This window comes from Lepisosteus platostomus, chromosome 3 (genome assembly GCF_059453375.1).
Source record: "Lepisosteus platostomus isolate fLepPlt1 chromosome 3, fLepPlt1.hap1, whole genome shotgun sequence".
Lineage (NCBI taxonomy): Eukaryota > Metazoa > Chordata > Actinopteri > Semionotiformes > Lepisosteidae > Lepisosteus > Lepisosteus platostomus.
The window spans coordinates 7,031,260-7,047,324 of record NC_142613.1 but is presented as its reverse complement, the minus strand read 5'-3'; the positions used below and the strand labels follow the sequence as shown (position 1 = coordinate 7,047,324).

Genomic DNA, 16,065 nt, shown 5'->3' with positions numbered 1-16,065 from the left:
CCTGGCTTCTTTCAACAAATGGCTGGATGGATCGTTGGAACGGTTAGCAATTAACTTCCAAACAGGCTAGACAGGCCAAATGGTCCTGTCTGTTTTTATGTTCATATGAGGTGGAAGTATGCGACGCTAAAGGAAGAAGGTGCAGTGATCACCCAAACACAGGAGACAAGGTGAAACAGGTTATAGAACTAGAAGTGTCATCTTTGGACTAGCGTTGGGAAACTCGTCTGGTAGAATTGAGAATGTCTGGAGTGGCGGTCCTGCGGTGGCCTCCCTTAGATTTATTTACATTCTTTTGAAACGGACACAACCGGCAACAGCAAGCCCCTGCTTATTTCACTCCCAGGTTTTGGTCGCGACTAATTCCCTTCCGATCCTTCGTGTTTGATGATTTTCCAGACCTTTCGGTACCGATTAGGTCCTGCACCACCGCCTGGTGCTCTTTTCAGCACTACACCATTCGTTTGTCCAAGTTCTAGTCACATCCGCTTGGCTTTGTAAATCGTCTATCCCAATGACTATCCTGCTCAATTGCATACCCTTGCCATTCATTTACATCCAATAGATCAGGGGTTTTTGCCAATTCCTTACTTCTTTGATAAAGACAAATTCGTAGATGTTTGATACATTTAATCGGGGGTAGAAAAGCAAAAACAGATGAGGGGTCTCTTGGACGAGAGAGGGTCCAGGGTAGGTCTGTAGTGATTGCACTACTCATTTATTTGTTTCACTGTATCCTGTTTTTGACATCTTTGACAGTTTTCACACCAAACATGTGTAACTGTTAAATCACCTATAGTCCATTGTCACATGTGCAGCCAAACGTGGAGTCAAATACATTTGTGAAAGTTCACATAATTGTATGATTTGTCACTGTTTGACAAGATGGGACTTTTAGTTGCACTGGATGGTGTTATTAGTGGGTGTTACCTTGATGAATGGAAGGAAATGCAACCTATGTTCTGCAGAGGAAGGTTATTTGTATTTTACATTTATGTTTGTAATGGTGATGCTAATGACTGCTGAACTGCTACCAAAAGTCAAGCTTTGTAAATCTTGTAAGTTACTAAATAAACCCCAGGTTTCCAGGTTTCAGTGTGAGAATCCGAAATATGTACTGAAATTAGTTGCAAAATCTTTGGTCAGTTTTTTTCAGCAACCTACGTAAGTAAATGTAAGTAAATATGGGACAGATACTTTTTTTACAGTCGTGGATGAGAGGCAGACTTTCTGCTGTCAGACTATGTGGCCATGCACATTTCCAATAACAAGAAAATGCAGTTTCAGTCTGAATGCAAAGAGGGTTTTATTGTCTCAAAGGGAGGCTGAAAGACTATCAGTATTCTTTAGTGATGGTGAAGTTCCTTAGTAACCTTAAAGATTCCCTCTCTGAATAAGTGGTACAAAGTTGGATTGGAGTTCTTTGAAATACTACTTTCCTTGGTGTCTGGGCTTCAGTGGTGAGAGAAGGTGCCTCTTGATGAAGATGAAAGACTTCACCATCGATCTGTGGAATCGAACTTCATCTAAACAGACGTGCGCTCTAACTGAGCCTTCTACGCTGTTAAAAAGGCCAAGTTAAAAGAAAAAGTGTGCGTCTTACACCAAGCTGTGGAGATTTAATTAGGCATATTTTAAAAGGGACTTGGTTTTGTTTGAGGCTTCATTTTAGGGAATTGAGGAGCATAAAAACTTGGAAAAACCTACACTGATTTTCTCTCTCTCCTCTAATCCAGTCCTAGTAGTTATCCCATTGAGCTTGGGGGGACGATCCACATTTTGCAATTAAAAGACCACCCAAACTACACTTTGCTTAATTACATTAACAAAACTTGCAACCATGACAAAACCATGCACAGTAGAGAATAATAAATGGCACAAAAGGAATTAACAGCGAGAGCTACAAAACCTCATATATTAGTAAATGTATTATAATCAGCATAATTCTTAATGTTAGGGCTGATTGTTCCATAGAAATTGGAAGATCTTAACTGAGTTTGGGAAGGATGAGACAACAAGCCACTTTCTCTTCAGCTGTTCTAAATCATAATCATTCCTGATGTCATTTCTCTAGAGCTATATCATACGCCATTACCTCTTTTCACATTTTATCTCATGCATCTCTCCTCTAACCCATCTCACCCTTGGCAGCTGTCCCTTGGTTAACTCCTCACTCTACACAGCAGTTAAGACTCCTAGCCTCTTCATCCTATGGCCTGGGGGCTGGCCCTCAGTCTAGCGGGTTAAGCCAAATCTCACTATATCAGAATACTCTATGAATAGCCACAAGCATCTGATTCTTGAGCATTATCTTTATGAACTGGTGTTGGCACTAATAAAACAGGCTTGGCCCTCTCTGCGGTTCAAGGGTGAGCTGTGCTGGATTCTAGAGCTGTGGAATCAGATGAGGTTCTTTGGGAGGGAACAGCCAATGTGATGTCAAGAGACACTCGCTCAACAGGTTGAGGAAGCACATCTTAGATGAAAATCGACATGCACTTGATTTATCGAGGGATAAAACAAAATTTAAAAGTGAAGTACCCTTACACGCTTATACACACAGTACTCCAAAATGGTATGCATCATTTTTGGTTCATCTCCTATTACACTTTGCACAGAGGAGAGTGAGAGATGAGAGTTTTGGTTAAGCATGAGATGATGTGCATTGTTGTCCTAGACCAGGCCAGCTCTGTTCGAGTCTGTTGAGAGGGACTCTGGCCTCCTTTGCTAGAGCTACTTTGTCAGGATTTGCACAAAAAAAATCACATGCATTCACATACAGACTGTACACACGTCTTTGAGAACTCCACTGCTTTCAAGTAAGAAGGCCTGGAGGCTGGAGTGGTGGTAGAGGCACTATGCTATTTCCTAAGTTAAACTCACTGGATCAGACGCAGCAGAAAGCCATCCCACAGTCCCAGTGGAGTTGCATCAGTGTCAGCCTGTTTGCTGCTTCAAAACAAATCATTTAAAGTCTCTTAATTACTGGTAATTACACCATTTTTCTGTTGAAATCTGATGCGAATGCGATCTTTTTCATGTCCTCGCCTGCGTGGGTAGCATTCAGGAGTGGCTGAATTAATTTTAATGAGACCGATCCCCGTGAAAGTCTGAAACCTTTTTAGTGTTCGGAGACAGGGGTTCGAAGTTTCAAAACGGCTATGGGGATTAAATTAACATGTGCGAACGGGAACTGACAGCATAGTGTTTGATCCTAAAATCGATTCTAAAGCAGATCCTAAAACGTAAAGCTAAACAAACTTTCAGCAGCAAACTTTGTCTGATGGAAGGATACAGACTGGTTTGTTATTCTGCATCACAGGCAGTGCCAGTGTGGATCTTAAAGCCCCAATGGATTTAGTCTCCTGCCCAAACCACCTTAATTACGTAATTAAAAGAACTTTCAACCATGACAAACCCATGGACGGTAGACAACTATAAATGGCACAAAAGGAATTAACAGCAGGAAGTACAAAAACCTTATATATTACTGCATTGATGTTCTGTTTTACAATATTTTTATGCGTGTAGTAAGTGTGATTGTCTATTAAGATGAGACCAGCACAGGATTTGTTCAGGTAATGTCCATGCAGACAGGGGTTTAGAATCCATGGAATCTTGATGGTAGTGTAGCAGTGATTTGCTTACTAAAATTATTTTTGAGTACTGGGAGAGACTTTGGAGTTCTTTATTTCTGGAGAGCTCGTACTCTGTTGTCGGATACAGTACCTCCTGAAGTACAGTACTTTTGAAATTTTCTCTTAAAGTCTGTCCTAAACGTATTTGACAAATGTTGTGTAAAAACTTCAACTGATGTTGTAACTGACGAAACGTTAAATGTATTTAAGAACATCATGCCGTAGGTATTGTTTAATCATTTTTAACATTATCCAAGTGAATGTAATGTTTCAGATTTGTATTCTGTGATGGGTATGATCGGTTTTGCTTTCTGTTTTTTCCCCATACAGAGACATTAGATTTACAATAGTGTTGACAATTAATGTTCTTAAGAGTATGAACATTCTCACACAAAGAGAATGCAGTTTTCTATCAAGGCATTGCATTCATACTGAAAAAAATGAATCTGCCTTCATTTGTTCATAATAGTGAATTTTCAAGGTTAATGTTGTTTTTGTAGGCTGCAATCTTCCCTGTCCCAAAGTGCTGTTGTGTGTCTCTCTTAAACAATAAAATTCTGTGCCAACAAGATTATTGCCACTAATTGTAAAAGACTGTTCCAGTTACAGAGCAGATCCAAGTGTCTCATGTTGAAGGCCAGGTGTAGACTGGCTTCTGTTTCTTAATCCCTGTTCTTCTCCTCTTCCTCAGTTTGGTCTCCAGTCGCTTCTCACCACACATGGTGCCCCACCCCCCCCACAGCCTGCACCAGACTGGCATCCCACATCCTGCCATCGTCTCCCCTGCCATCAAGCAGGAGCCCAACCACGGCACCGTCAGCCCCACTGCGCACTCGTGAGTACCCGTTACCCACAAGCCACTGCTGCCGACCCCTCTCGCCAAGCGTGAACTTAGACGCACACAGTTACTCAAAGAACAGTGTGGAAAAATGAATGTGTGCTGTTAAAAATGGTTATAACATTGTAACACAAAATTATCTGCTAACGCGGTGATCAGAGCCATCTTGATTTAAAAAATAAACCTTATACCGCTTGTACAGAAAAAGAAACAGCACCTTAAAAAAGGATTTTTTTCCAAATCAAAGTTTATCCTTATCATGTTAACTTACAAATTCTAGATTTCTACTTTTAAAATTTCTCCTACCCAAAATTCATAATAGCTTTGTTTTTTGGGGTAGTGAATTCTGGTCGTTGGAAGATGGATTTTATTTCCAAGGACAGCGAATGTAAGACTTTTTTTTTTCCCTGCAGACAATATTGTCTTGTTACAGTTGTTAGATAAGTGAAAACTCTTGTTACCATTACAGTGGGCATTATTTGCCTCAAAAAATGTTTTGATTAATTTTTTGTTACTCCGAGATAGGTTCCATCATTTGGAGAAAGTTGCAGTTTTTGTAAAAGGGGGGTGAAAATGATGAATCTTGGTGTTGAGGGTGTCCAGTTCGACATGCTGTAAAGGACTCGGTTTGGCTCTTGTGTCTGACCCGGCTTCCTCCCTGCCTCCCTCAGGAAGTCCCCAGGGCCAGTGAAGAAGGAGGAGGACAAGAAGCCACACATCAAGAAACCGCTGAACGCCTTCATGCTCTACATGAAGGAGATGAGGGCCAAGGTGGTGGCAGAATGTACCCTCAAGGAGAGCGCGGCCATCAACCAGATCCTGGGCAGGAGGGTAAGCCCTGGCACACAGACAGCTGCCCGTTTTGAGTTCACCCATATCTGTCCTGATTCCAAAACTCTTCATGGTTATACAGGAGTCAGGGCCCCATTATTTTTTGTGACTTTCCTTAACTAGCTTCCTAGTTCAGGTCTGACCTTTTCATAGCCCTTGGATTTGCCAAATGAGAGTTATTTACACTGGTTTTCGAATGGGTGACTATCCCACTCTCTGGCCTATTCATCCGAGAGTGTGAAACTGCCAAGTCATTTCAGATGTGCCAGGCTATTGAAGCTTTTTGAGAATTACAGTTCATCGCCAGTGGTTGTTGGCTTGTCTCGTTCAAGTCCAGTTCCACAGGAGACATTGTGGCACAGAAAGAAAGATTTAAGTCCACCTGATTTGACCTCCCCTTTCTTAAAAATAGCAAGATCTGTTTAGTCCTCCCAACAGATGTGAAGTCCCCCAGCAAAGTCCTGGACACCCACAGCTCAGCTGATTTACACATCAGTGATTTTCAGAGGCATTTCCAAGCAAGCACTGATCCAAAGGGAGCAGGACCTGGCTCCTGGGGAATAGGTAGCAGGGGAGAGGGAGAGAGACCCTGAGCGTTGTGTGTTTGTGTTACAGTGGCATTCTCTGTCACGGGAAGAACAGGCCAAGTACTACGAACTGGCAAGGAAAGAGAGACAACTCCACTCACAGTTGTACCCTGGTTGGTCAGCACGAGATAATTATGTGAGTACAGCCTTTTTTTACTATGACATTTGAGTGGGGAGCTGCGTCAGCATGCATAGGCTGCAGAGGAGCAGGTAAAGCTTTATTCCATGCTGAAAGGAAAGAAAAGAGAGGCAATGTTTCAACTGTGGAGGCTTCTTCACACACCTGAACATTGTCTCTCTTTTTTCCTTTTAGCATGGAATAAACCTTAACCTATTCCTTTTTTTTCTATGAACCACTCCATGCCACACAATCCGGTATTTCAACATATGTGTTTTCACAAATACCCTTTATCAACAGAGCTGTCAGATTTTGGTAGCAGCTGCATTACACTTAATCCGATGACTTTGTGGGCTTCCTTATAAAGAAAGGCGTTTCTGCTTCAGAATTCTTTAGTTGTTGGTGTAAAAGCTTTATTTGTTCTGTTTGAGATATGATCATCTGTTGTTTTTGCCCCTGATGTTCCTGTTAACACGGTCAGATACACTAATGAGAAATGAAAACACCTAGCTCAGTTTTTCTGAGTCATGTATAGAGCTCTAGAATTTACTGTAGCTGTTGCAGTATAAACATTGCTTTAAATAGTCATGGAAGTATTTCCTTGTGTTGTACTAACACAGTCCTACACTTCTAACCTCTGACCCCCTGAACATCTGAGAGAAAACAGTGGCTTTTGAGCCGTAGCAAACATTTCTTTTCAGCTTGTCGTCTGATAGGGTGGTTTCTCTCACCAGGGCAAGCGGAAAAAGAGGAAGAGAGAGTCCAAACAGCAAGAGACAACAGCAGAAGGTAGGCATGCTTTCTTCCCTTCACCTGGTGGTAGCAGAACACTGAGCCTGCAGGGTCTCTTCTCATTGAACCTGGGGATATCCATCCTAGCCTCTCCTCTCAGGCTGTGATTGCCAACCTTTTATTAGGAAAAAAGATTAAAATTATTGTAAACAGTTAATAGAACATCATTTTACTAGAGATCTATCTTCATGGAAAGTGAAACCATATTGCTTTGTCTTCATCATCATGCCAACCTAAAACGTAGTCACTCAGCAGAATACAGAATTTCCTCCTTTTTGTCAGAAACTGACAAACATTGTCAGAAATGTTTTAGCTGCAAACTAATGGAATGCAATCCGTAAGGCAACCGACCTTTGGGTTTTCACATTAACATAGTTTTAGGAAGTCTGAGTTTATCTTGAGGTCAAAGAAGTGGACAGCTTTTTAGCGCTCTAAGTGCAACGTTTAAATAGATGAAAGCTGCAATAAGGTCCCAATTCACTTATTCATTTAACTTTTTTACCTAAGAACCTCAACATTAATCTCCTCTTTGCATGTGTAGGATCTGCAGATGTCAGAACTAATCCTTGCTTCATATCCTGTTTAGTTGAATGAAAGGGCTTCTATCCATTTTTGATAGGGCTCCATCAACTGCCACAGGCAGATATACATTTTAAATCTATTTCTTGCTTTCTTTTCTAACATTTACTAACTCTGTCTCTCTTTTCACAAGCAGCATATGAGGTTCAGTGCTAGCTGTGGCAGGTATGTCTGCTCTATTGTAGTAAAACTGCCCAAATAACAGTTGGATATAATAGCTGCACTTTCCAGCCTTATTTTGCAGTAAATGGTGATTGAAAACAATAGTCAGTGAGAGTACTATACAACAAATCTGGCCAAATATCTTTTGGGTGCAAATTATATTTCTGTATTTTTGCAATTGCTTATATGTATGTGAAATTAAAATGGTACTTACCAGGTTTCTGAGTGGCTGAACCAGTGAAAGTGTTTTCTGCGGATATAGATTGAACCTTGTAGTTCAGACCTGAATAAAATACTCCAGAGATCTGTGGTTCTAGCTTGAACTGTTAGCAAGCTGTGGTACACAGTTGGCCAACCATCACTGGGAACGGGCCGGGCCCAGGTGGACCAGGGCGTCTGCCCCACTGGGGACAGTTTGGGCCAGGGTGGACAGGAAGTGTCAGTAATCATCTGTGTAATTGTAGTAGTGTCTCTCCTTCAGACAGTGTTAAGGCTGTTAAGGCACTGCAGATTTTACAGTGTTCAGGAAGCTGTGAGGCTTGATGGTGTGTTCATCACAGGAACGTGTATACAGCCCTTGCTGCCCATACTGATTATGAATGGTGATATGAGCTGGTTGTAAGCCACGTTCGAATAGAGTACTCATAAAAAAAATGGCATCCAGATTACAACTGTCCTCAGAGCTTTAATTCCTTAATGTATTAACAACATTCCTTCACCTGAACATTCACTCATCTGTTCTCTTTTCTATGGATTTGACTCCAGAAATACAAGATGGATACAGTATTACCCCCACACACACCATTTCTGTCTCAGTTATTTCTCGGAGAACATATCTGTCTTTGAATTTCAACTATTTTTGTTTCCTTTAGCATCTAACACGGGTAAAAGGATGGGAATGTGCTTTGGTTCCTGAGAGTGAATGACTGGTAACATAAACACAGGCCTGCCAGGACGGTCAGGGCCGAGGCCTCATGCAGCAGGGAGTGACCTTGTTCTTCCTCTCCCTTCTAGACAATTTCCCATCGCGAAACAAGAAGCAGTGTGTGCAGTACCTGCCGCCGGAGAAAATGTGCGACAGCCCAGCCTCCTCTCACGGCAGCATGCTGGACTCTCCCGCCACCCCGTCGGCGGCCCTGGCGTCCCCGGCAGCCCCCGCCGCAACTCACTCGGAGCAGGCCCAGCCCCTGTCGCTCACAACGAAACCCGAGGGGCGGCCGCAGCACCACTTCCCTATCCCCGGCAAGCCCTCGAGCTCCGCTTCCTCTTCCTCCTCCTCCTCCTCCTCCTCCTCCACCCAGCCCAGTGTTTCTCTGTCCCTCGGCTCCCCAGTCAGTCAGTCGTCACCCCTTCTCTCCAGGCCCATCCCCTTCACCTCCCTGCCCCCTTCCATGCTGAGCCCCACTACCTTCCACCAGGCCGCCCTGCATTCCCATCATGCCTTGCTACAGTCCCAGCCCCTGGCCTTGGTAACCAAATCAACTGACTAAATAAAAAAAAAAGCAATTTTTTTATGCTGTATATTGCTTTTTACTTTTTAATAGATTTTAGACCAATTTTTTGAATGACTAAAAGGAACAAAAAGTTATTATTGGTCAATATTTGACCTCCGCATTTTTTTGCTTCTCTTTGGGGGGGGGGGGGGAGGGAGGGGAAATGTATTTTTTTGTAAAGTGTACCGCGGAACTGGTTTCTTTGTTTTTTCAATGCATTTATCCAATGTGCTTGTATAAAAGAAAATGTATAAAAATTCTTTTTAAAAAAACAAAAACAAAAAAAACCCTGTTGTCTTTTTTAGTTTAACCTAATGTTAATGTTAGTTTGGAGTTTTATTTCCAGTACAGACTCTCTCCCCCTTTCCTCCTACTTTTCCTCCTACCCCACCCCAGTGTGTGACCTTCCTTGAGACACATTAAATAAACATTTAAATAATTTCTAAAAGCAAATGTCTCTTTCTGCTTTTGTACAGGCCTATAGGATTACACGTGTGTCTGCATCATAATTTAATGACCTCTAGCAAGCTTAGAAGAGCTGTATTGTAATGGGAGAGCATTACCATAGGTAGAATTCCAGCAGTAGCACAACCTTATTGTTCCAAGGCAGTGATATCTCGGTGTGTTTTGCTGTACCGCTATATCGCCTGAAGCAGAATAGAACCCTCTGATGTAGAAGGGGTCTTGAGCTGCAACGCGCACTGGTCACTGCTCTGTTTTTCATTTTATTTAGTAATAGCATGAAAAATTGGAATCTGTAGAAAAAAAAAGTTGCTCTATCCAAATGGCTTTTTTTAATTTTAGCCTTTTACTTAACTGTCTTATATACTACAGAACAAAGTCCCATTTTAAAGGGCTCTGGAGTGGCTCGCCTACTAAATGTGCTCGTTCTAAGTGCAGGCTAACCCATGCAGATTAGACGCAGCTAGTGCGGAGCTTGGGTTCAGTCATTAAAGTGCCGTCAGTTGACCAAGATTCACCAGATTGTGAATCAGCTCAAATGCCTGGAGTCACCACCCACCACCCTATTGTCTTGCAGGGTGCCTGAGGGCCACTGATGCAGTCGGTCAGAGCTGCATCTCTTTCGTTTTGATGCTAACTGCTGTTGGAGTAGGCTCAGAAATCTTTGCTAGCCCATGTCCAAATTTGGAGGATCTTGATACGATCCTGTAGTGATATGGTTTGTAGTTAGAAGCACTAGTGATTCCTAAGATGATAGACAGGGTAGCTTAAAGGAAGTTGTGATTGCTCTTTAAACATGCTTTAACCTGTAAGATAGCAATTAAATGGAGAGGACCTTGGCCTAGACTTAATTACAAGATCAGGTTTCCTCCCTTACAATCACAATCATTGTGGTCTCGTTTTCTCTAGCAGGTGCTTATAGCAGAGGCACCGTCTTGCCTTCAGAAACTAAATGCAAGAAAAGCTGTCGTTACTAGTTTTTGCTAATCCTGATCAGTAACGATTAATCTGTCCAGGTCTTCTTTAGCTGTAGGCATTAAATCTCTAAGTGCAGACATGTAAATAGTTGTTCACCATACACTACTGAGGAAGAAACACGAAAGCAATGGGCCAAGAAATTTGTAATGTGCTGGCAATTTGTGTAGTTCAGACTGGTATTGAAAGACAAGCCTGGGAAAAGGAAAGGGCAGGGGGTTTAACCTTCCAATGAACATGGGTTAACAGTTTCTGTGCTATATATCTGCAGTGTTAAAGGTCATTTAAAGTGGAGAGTAGTGGGAATCCCCCTGATATGTGTGTGCGTCACTTTATGAGCTGCCACTGGAGGCTTGAGAGGAATTACAAATACAATTTGTCGAATGCGAATTGCAGAGATCGTGGAGATGAAAGGAAAAGTGTATAAGTAGCTGTACACTGACAAAGCTGTGCTCTGCCTTTAAAGTTTCCTTGGAGACGGGAGAATGTCAATATTTTAATGCGCAGTACTGCATATGCCTGTATTCTATAAAACACACCTCCGGTCACGTAAGATGTTTAATCTATTTTGTTCAAGGCAAGATGGATCTGGCTCAAAAACAAGATCCCTTGTTTTATTTTTTAAAAAAAACAGAGGAATGATTCTTTTGCTTGAGGGATCAAATTTAGGATTGTAAATCACTTTCATGCCATAGTCTGTCAGAAGGATATAGGCACTTGTCTCACTAGCCAGGGGCTTGGCTACATTAGTGTTGGTGTTTGTTGAATTGCTGCAGGCATTTGTGCATTTGTGCCTGCCTTGCCTTCTCTAGCACCTAACACAGTGAAAGGGGAATCTATAAATGTCAGACACTGTTCCCCTGGGGAACTTATTGTAGGTGGTCCATGAAGATTATGTTGGTGGTGCCTGTTGGATAGTGAAAGGATAGGAAGCTCTTTCTGAACATGCATTTTTTGGAAGGTATTATTTATCTTATTCTATAGGTCTTACATATAGAATATTCTATAGGTAGTGTTTATCTTATGCTATAGGTCTTAAAACTACCGTGTAAAGGAAATGAAAACATATCTCAATTGTCAGCCATTATTATATATTTTCAGATCCTGTCATGCATTCACAAAATATTGTAGCATGATTTTTAGAGATTTTTTTGAGAGTGCAAACATTTCCATTTAGAGATCTATATCTGCACAACATTACAGAGAGATTTCTGCAGAACGCTGAGCACCATGTTTGCCCTGGCCTACATTTTCTGCCACTGCAGAACACTACGAGAGAGCAGAGTCCTCAATCAGCACCTACACTTCTTGAGACCCAATTGTCAGCATATGGCCAAACTGTTCAACCTGATTTACTTTGTCTCCTTGAAAATAGGATAACAGCACATGAGGAACGCGTGTGCTCAGAATATCCTTCCTACTGCACACTAGAGCCAAGCTAAAGACAGGGCTAGAGAGAGGTAGGCTGTTGTCCAGTGCTGTTCCAGACCCATCCTATTGACATAAATCCTGAAATTAAACATTGGATCTAGCAGTCTGCAATGTGTGCTCTTGCATATGGGAATGACAACTGTAAAGTCTGGAAGGAGAAAAACAAGAAATTTTGGCTCACTGGCACTTCTTAGTGTGCGGTTACTTTATCATTCTTTACTTTACAGGAAGGCAAACAATTGGGGGGGTGGGGGGGAATCAAGACCACTTAGGAAAAGCAGAACTGGATCTCATCAGAAACAAACCAAAAAAAATAATAATTAAGGCTGAAACTTTAATGAAGTGAATTGAAGAAAAAAAAAAACCCACCACCACTAGGGCATCGAAATGTGAGACCCCCAAAAAAGACAGACATCTGGTCCATCCTTGAAGGGTAAGTCCCTAAATAAAACAAAAAAAAAACAGGTCAGAAATCTTGTACCCCACCCCTCCCCTCTTCCCCCAGTTTTTATTGCGTCTTTATTTGCAGCTTGGCACACCACAGTAGCTTTAATTAACTCGGCAGTAATGGGAGGTAGCCCCTGGGACCTCATTAGGCAATTCAATTAGTGAAAAACACACAAGGTAGGTTAAGGCTTTCAGTGGCTTAGGGACAGCAAAGGCTGCCAGGGACGTACCAATTAGCCTCTTGATGGGGGGCTGGGATAGGGATACCACCCCCCAATTTAGACACACATTCTTTCAGGGACCGGCCGGGAGCCCCCGGGCGATTAAGAAGGGGGGGAGGAATGCAAACATAGATTTTTATAATAAGTGGCCAAAAAAAATTGTCAGCCAGGCTACAGGCATCACACAGGAAAGCTCTCTGTTGTACTCAGTAGCCCATAGGGAAAAAGTTCTCCTTTTTATTTCTTTAATGAAAAGGTGTTAACAAAGGTGCCACTTTCAGCCTGTCCATCCATCCAGAGAGCACATTCGACTCAAGCAGCAGCAACAGAATTTATCTGTAATACCTCCATGCTTTCAACTCCACACCCTAATCTGGTCTCCAAAATTAAATCGATTCTTTTCAAGGGTCAGAGAGAATGGTTTAGTCCTCAGTTGTCTTTTTAGTCTCACCACTTAGCACATTGAGTCTGATGTTCAGTAAGGGCTGACTATCTGTGGATTCTGGTCGTTATTCCTGGAAACATTTGTCTAGAACCACAACACAGTAAATGAACCCTGTAAATGATTCAAAATAAGAAAAGTATTAAGTCAGAGGTGGCAAATAGAGATGTTTTAAGTTTTACCACGTGTGGGTCCCATTTTTGGTGAGGCACTGAGAAACACGAAATTAGCTCAAAGGACCAAACTTAAGGAGCTGTTAACATTGTTTCACTGTTTTATTTCATTTTCCTATTGCCTATGTGAGCTCAAATGTGCTATGGAAGGGAAGCTTAAGTGTTACACAGCATGTTTCTCCAGTTAATACTTCAGCCTGGTGCGATGGTAATTTGCTTCCCCGGGTATACCACTTCCTGCCAGGGTTCAATGTTTTATAGAAACCATATTTTTGTTTTATAGAAACCATATTTCATGCTGGCTAGCGTCATCAGGCCCATCAAGATATGTTTGAAAAGAAAAGAGGCATCAGGACAGAAAAACAAAACAACTTTCATTGTTTTAAAATGTAAAGGACACATTACATTCAGATTCCTTGCAATTTTTTTTCTCATATCGTGCTGCCTTTCTTCGGTTTCTGAGAAGAAACTGGTGTAATATATTTAACTCTAACTGTAGATACATGAAGGTATGATCTTTCACAGGCTGCACCCTGTATAGGAAGATGAGTTACTTGCTAGATTCTCTCTCATTGGTCTCTGGCATAACATGATGTATTTTCCCCATCCATGTGTCAAATCTGTTTACAGGTCTTCCTTTGATGCCAAACAGTTCCTGTCAGCCACGGAGGGATCCTGGCCAATGAAAAGAACAAGTGCCATCCGAAATAATATTTTTTAAACATTTCAGAAATAACGACATTGTATTTTCACTGTGAATTGTTTCCACATTTTCCACATTTCATAGTATATAACAACAACAAAAAAACTCCTCAGGTCACACTTGCCATTGGATCAATATTATCCAACTACTTTATCAGCACGGTATCAGCCGTTCTCATGTTTAAGAATAAAAAAAGAGGCAATAATAATAACACGCTAAATGAATCCCAATAGGAATACACTAAGGCAAAACCCCCAGAAATTCATGCCCTGCAATTAACCATATAGGCGCCGTTTACGAATGCTCAGCTGCTCCGGGATCGGCTGACAGCGTATTTTCTTTTTCTGGAGAACAGGAGTTCATTATTACCTGCACTTCAGGCATGGAGACGGGCAAAACTAACAGGCGGACACGAAGGACTCGTTTGGCTTTTGCCCTGAGGTGAGATGGAGCGCTGTCAATCTCTCTCGAACACCCCCCCTACTCCTCCCCCGCCATAATCATTAAATACAAAGAGAATCTGCCGGTTTGCGCTCCGCTGGCCCACATCGTAAGCCCTGTCTCAGACTAGGCAACGGGTCTCCGGTGCCATCGCCCCCCTCGCCTTTCGCCAGCACTCAATCCATCACCAAAATTAAAGGTAATGAGTTGTCAAAAAGCAGCTCCGCGAACGCGTTCCTTAAGGCAATGCTTCTACTTATTAAAGCAATCTCCGCGGACACAGATAACACAACCGCGTGTAACAGGCTGATGAGAGTTATAATATCACATTCGCAGGCACTTTCCTTACCGAATCCAGATAGATGATGAGGAGCCGGATCCATCAAGATCTCATTTGTGCTGCGGTCCCCTTTTCAGCCTAATGGATTATTAACTGTCCGGGGTTCTGGGTGTATTTAAACAAAAACTTCTACAAGAAAAAAAAAAGTTATATTTCAGAGTTTAAATGTAACTACTCGTACAGAGTTTACATCATCAACGTTACGAACCCAGAGGTTCACGTATAATGCAGGCTATTTTCGAAAGGAAAATTCTATTACAATCGTATATACCAAACTAAGCAATTCGTCATTCGTTGTTTTCAGATGAAACGTGTCGTATACATGTTATTGCTAAATGATGAAATGCGTACCACACAAGAGAGGATCGTGGTAGTCACTACCTGTTTGTACTTGTTGCAAACCAGCAGAGCATAACCCAAGAAAACACACCACTGGGTGCTGCTAGCAACCAAACTGGCTGGGCAGGCCTAATGGCCTATTTCAATTTGTAACTACTGTGGTTAGAAACAGGGCGGCACAGTGATTAGCTGAGGCCCTGGGTTCAAGGCCAGAACTGAAGTATTATCTGCACAGAGTTTGCGTTTTCTGCCTGTGTTCACATTTCCTCCTGCAGTCCAAAGATATACCAGTAGGTGAATCGACTGCTGGGAAAAATTGACCCTGGTGCGAGTGTGTGCATGTTTGTGTATGTGTGTGTCCTGAGATGGACTGGTGTCCTATCCAGGGTGTATCCTGCCTTGTACCTGTTGCTCCCAGGGTCAGGCTCCAGTTCCCCTGCAATCCTGTATTGGATAAAGTGATTAGAAAATGGATGGACAGTTTGAAATAAGAAACCATTATTTTGGGAGGTCTTTCCCAAATGAACTTCAACAAGCAATACAGAAAATAACAGAATTCCAGATAACATGCTCAACAAGACTTGGAGCAGGAAAACAAATTATAACGATTAGATATCAATCAGTTTCCCCTTAATATTGTCTCCCTTAATTTTGGACAGACAGTCCCACTTCACATTCTAACTATTCATCTTCAAGCTAAGCCTGATGTTGACAGCTATTAAGCTATTACTAAGAATTAAGAAACCAGGACACACACTACTGCCTCCATTATAATTGATTTGACTCTGTTAATGTGTTGGAACAGAAGAGCCATTGTCAGAACATGTATGAATTCTGCCACATTAAAATAATTGTGTCCCTTTAACAGGTTGTTAAGCTTTAGCGCAGATCAGTTTCAGAACTCTGCGTTTCTTACACTTTGACAAATACAGCAGAACAGGAAGCAGATAAAAATAGTAGCTTTTCAATAGCTTTTGATCTCCAGCTCTCCCTGCTTACCAGTCTAGTCTACGTCTTTGACTCCATCACTCTGCTAAGTTGCAGATATTGGGT

General features: G+C 41.9%; 1 protein-coding gene and 1 long non-coding RNA gene across 4 annotated transcripts in view; one reads left to right on the top strand and one right to left on the bottom strand.

Annotated features, from left to right (window-relative positions):
- tcf7l1a (transcription factor 7 like 1a) overlaps positions 1-9,491 on the top strand; it is a 64,284-nt gene extending 54,793 nt beyond the window's left edge. For all 3 annotated transcript variants that reach the window (XM_088624168.1, XM_088624166.1, XM_088624165.1), the window contains 5 exons: positions 4,330-4,473; positions 5,148-5,307; positions 5,923-6,030; positions 6,747-6,801; positions 8,560-9,491. In XM_088624168.1, the coding sequence (XP_088480294.1) occupies positions 4,330-4,473; positions 5,148-5,307; positions 5,923-6,030; positions 6,747-6,801; positions 8,560-9,035 (943 nt within the window). In that variant the 3' untranslated portion in view covers positions 9,036-9,491. The remainder of the gene's footprint in view (positions 1-4,329; positions 4,474-5,147; positions 5,308-5,922; positions 6,031-6,746; positions 6,802-8,559) is intronic.
- A 2,729-nt stretch (positions 9,492-12,220) lies between these two features.
- Positions 12,221-15,058, bottom strand: LOC148674218 (uncharacterized). The gene is made up of 3 exons (XR_015935274.1): positions 14,945-15,058; positions 14,683-14,802; positions 12,221-13,864 (listed from the first exon to the last, which is right to left on the bottom strand). It is a non-coding gene; the product is annotated as an uncharacterized LOC148674218 (long non-coding RNA).
- Between the last annotated feature and the right edge of the window lie 1,007 nt (positions 15,059-16,065).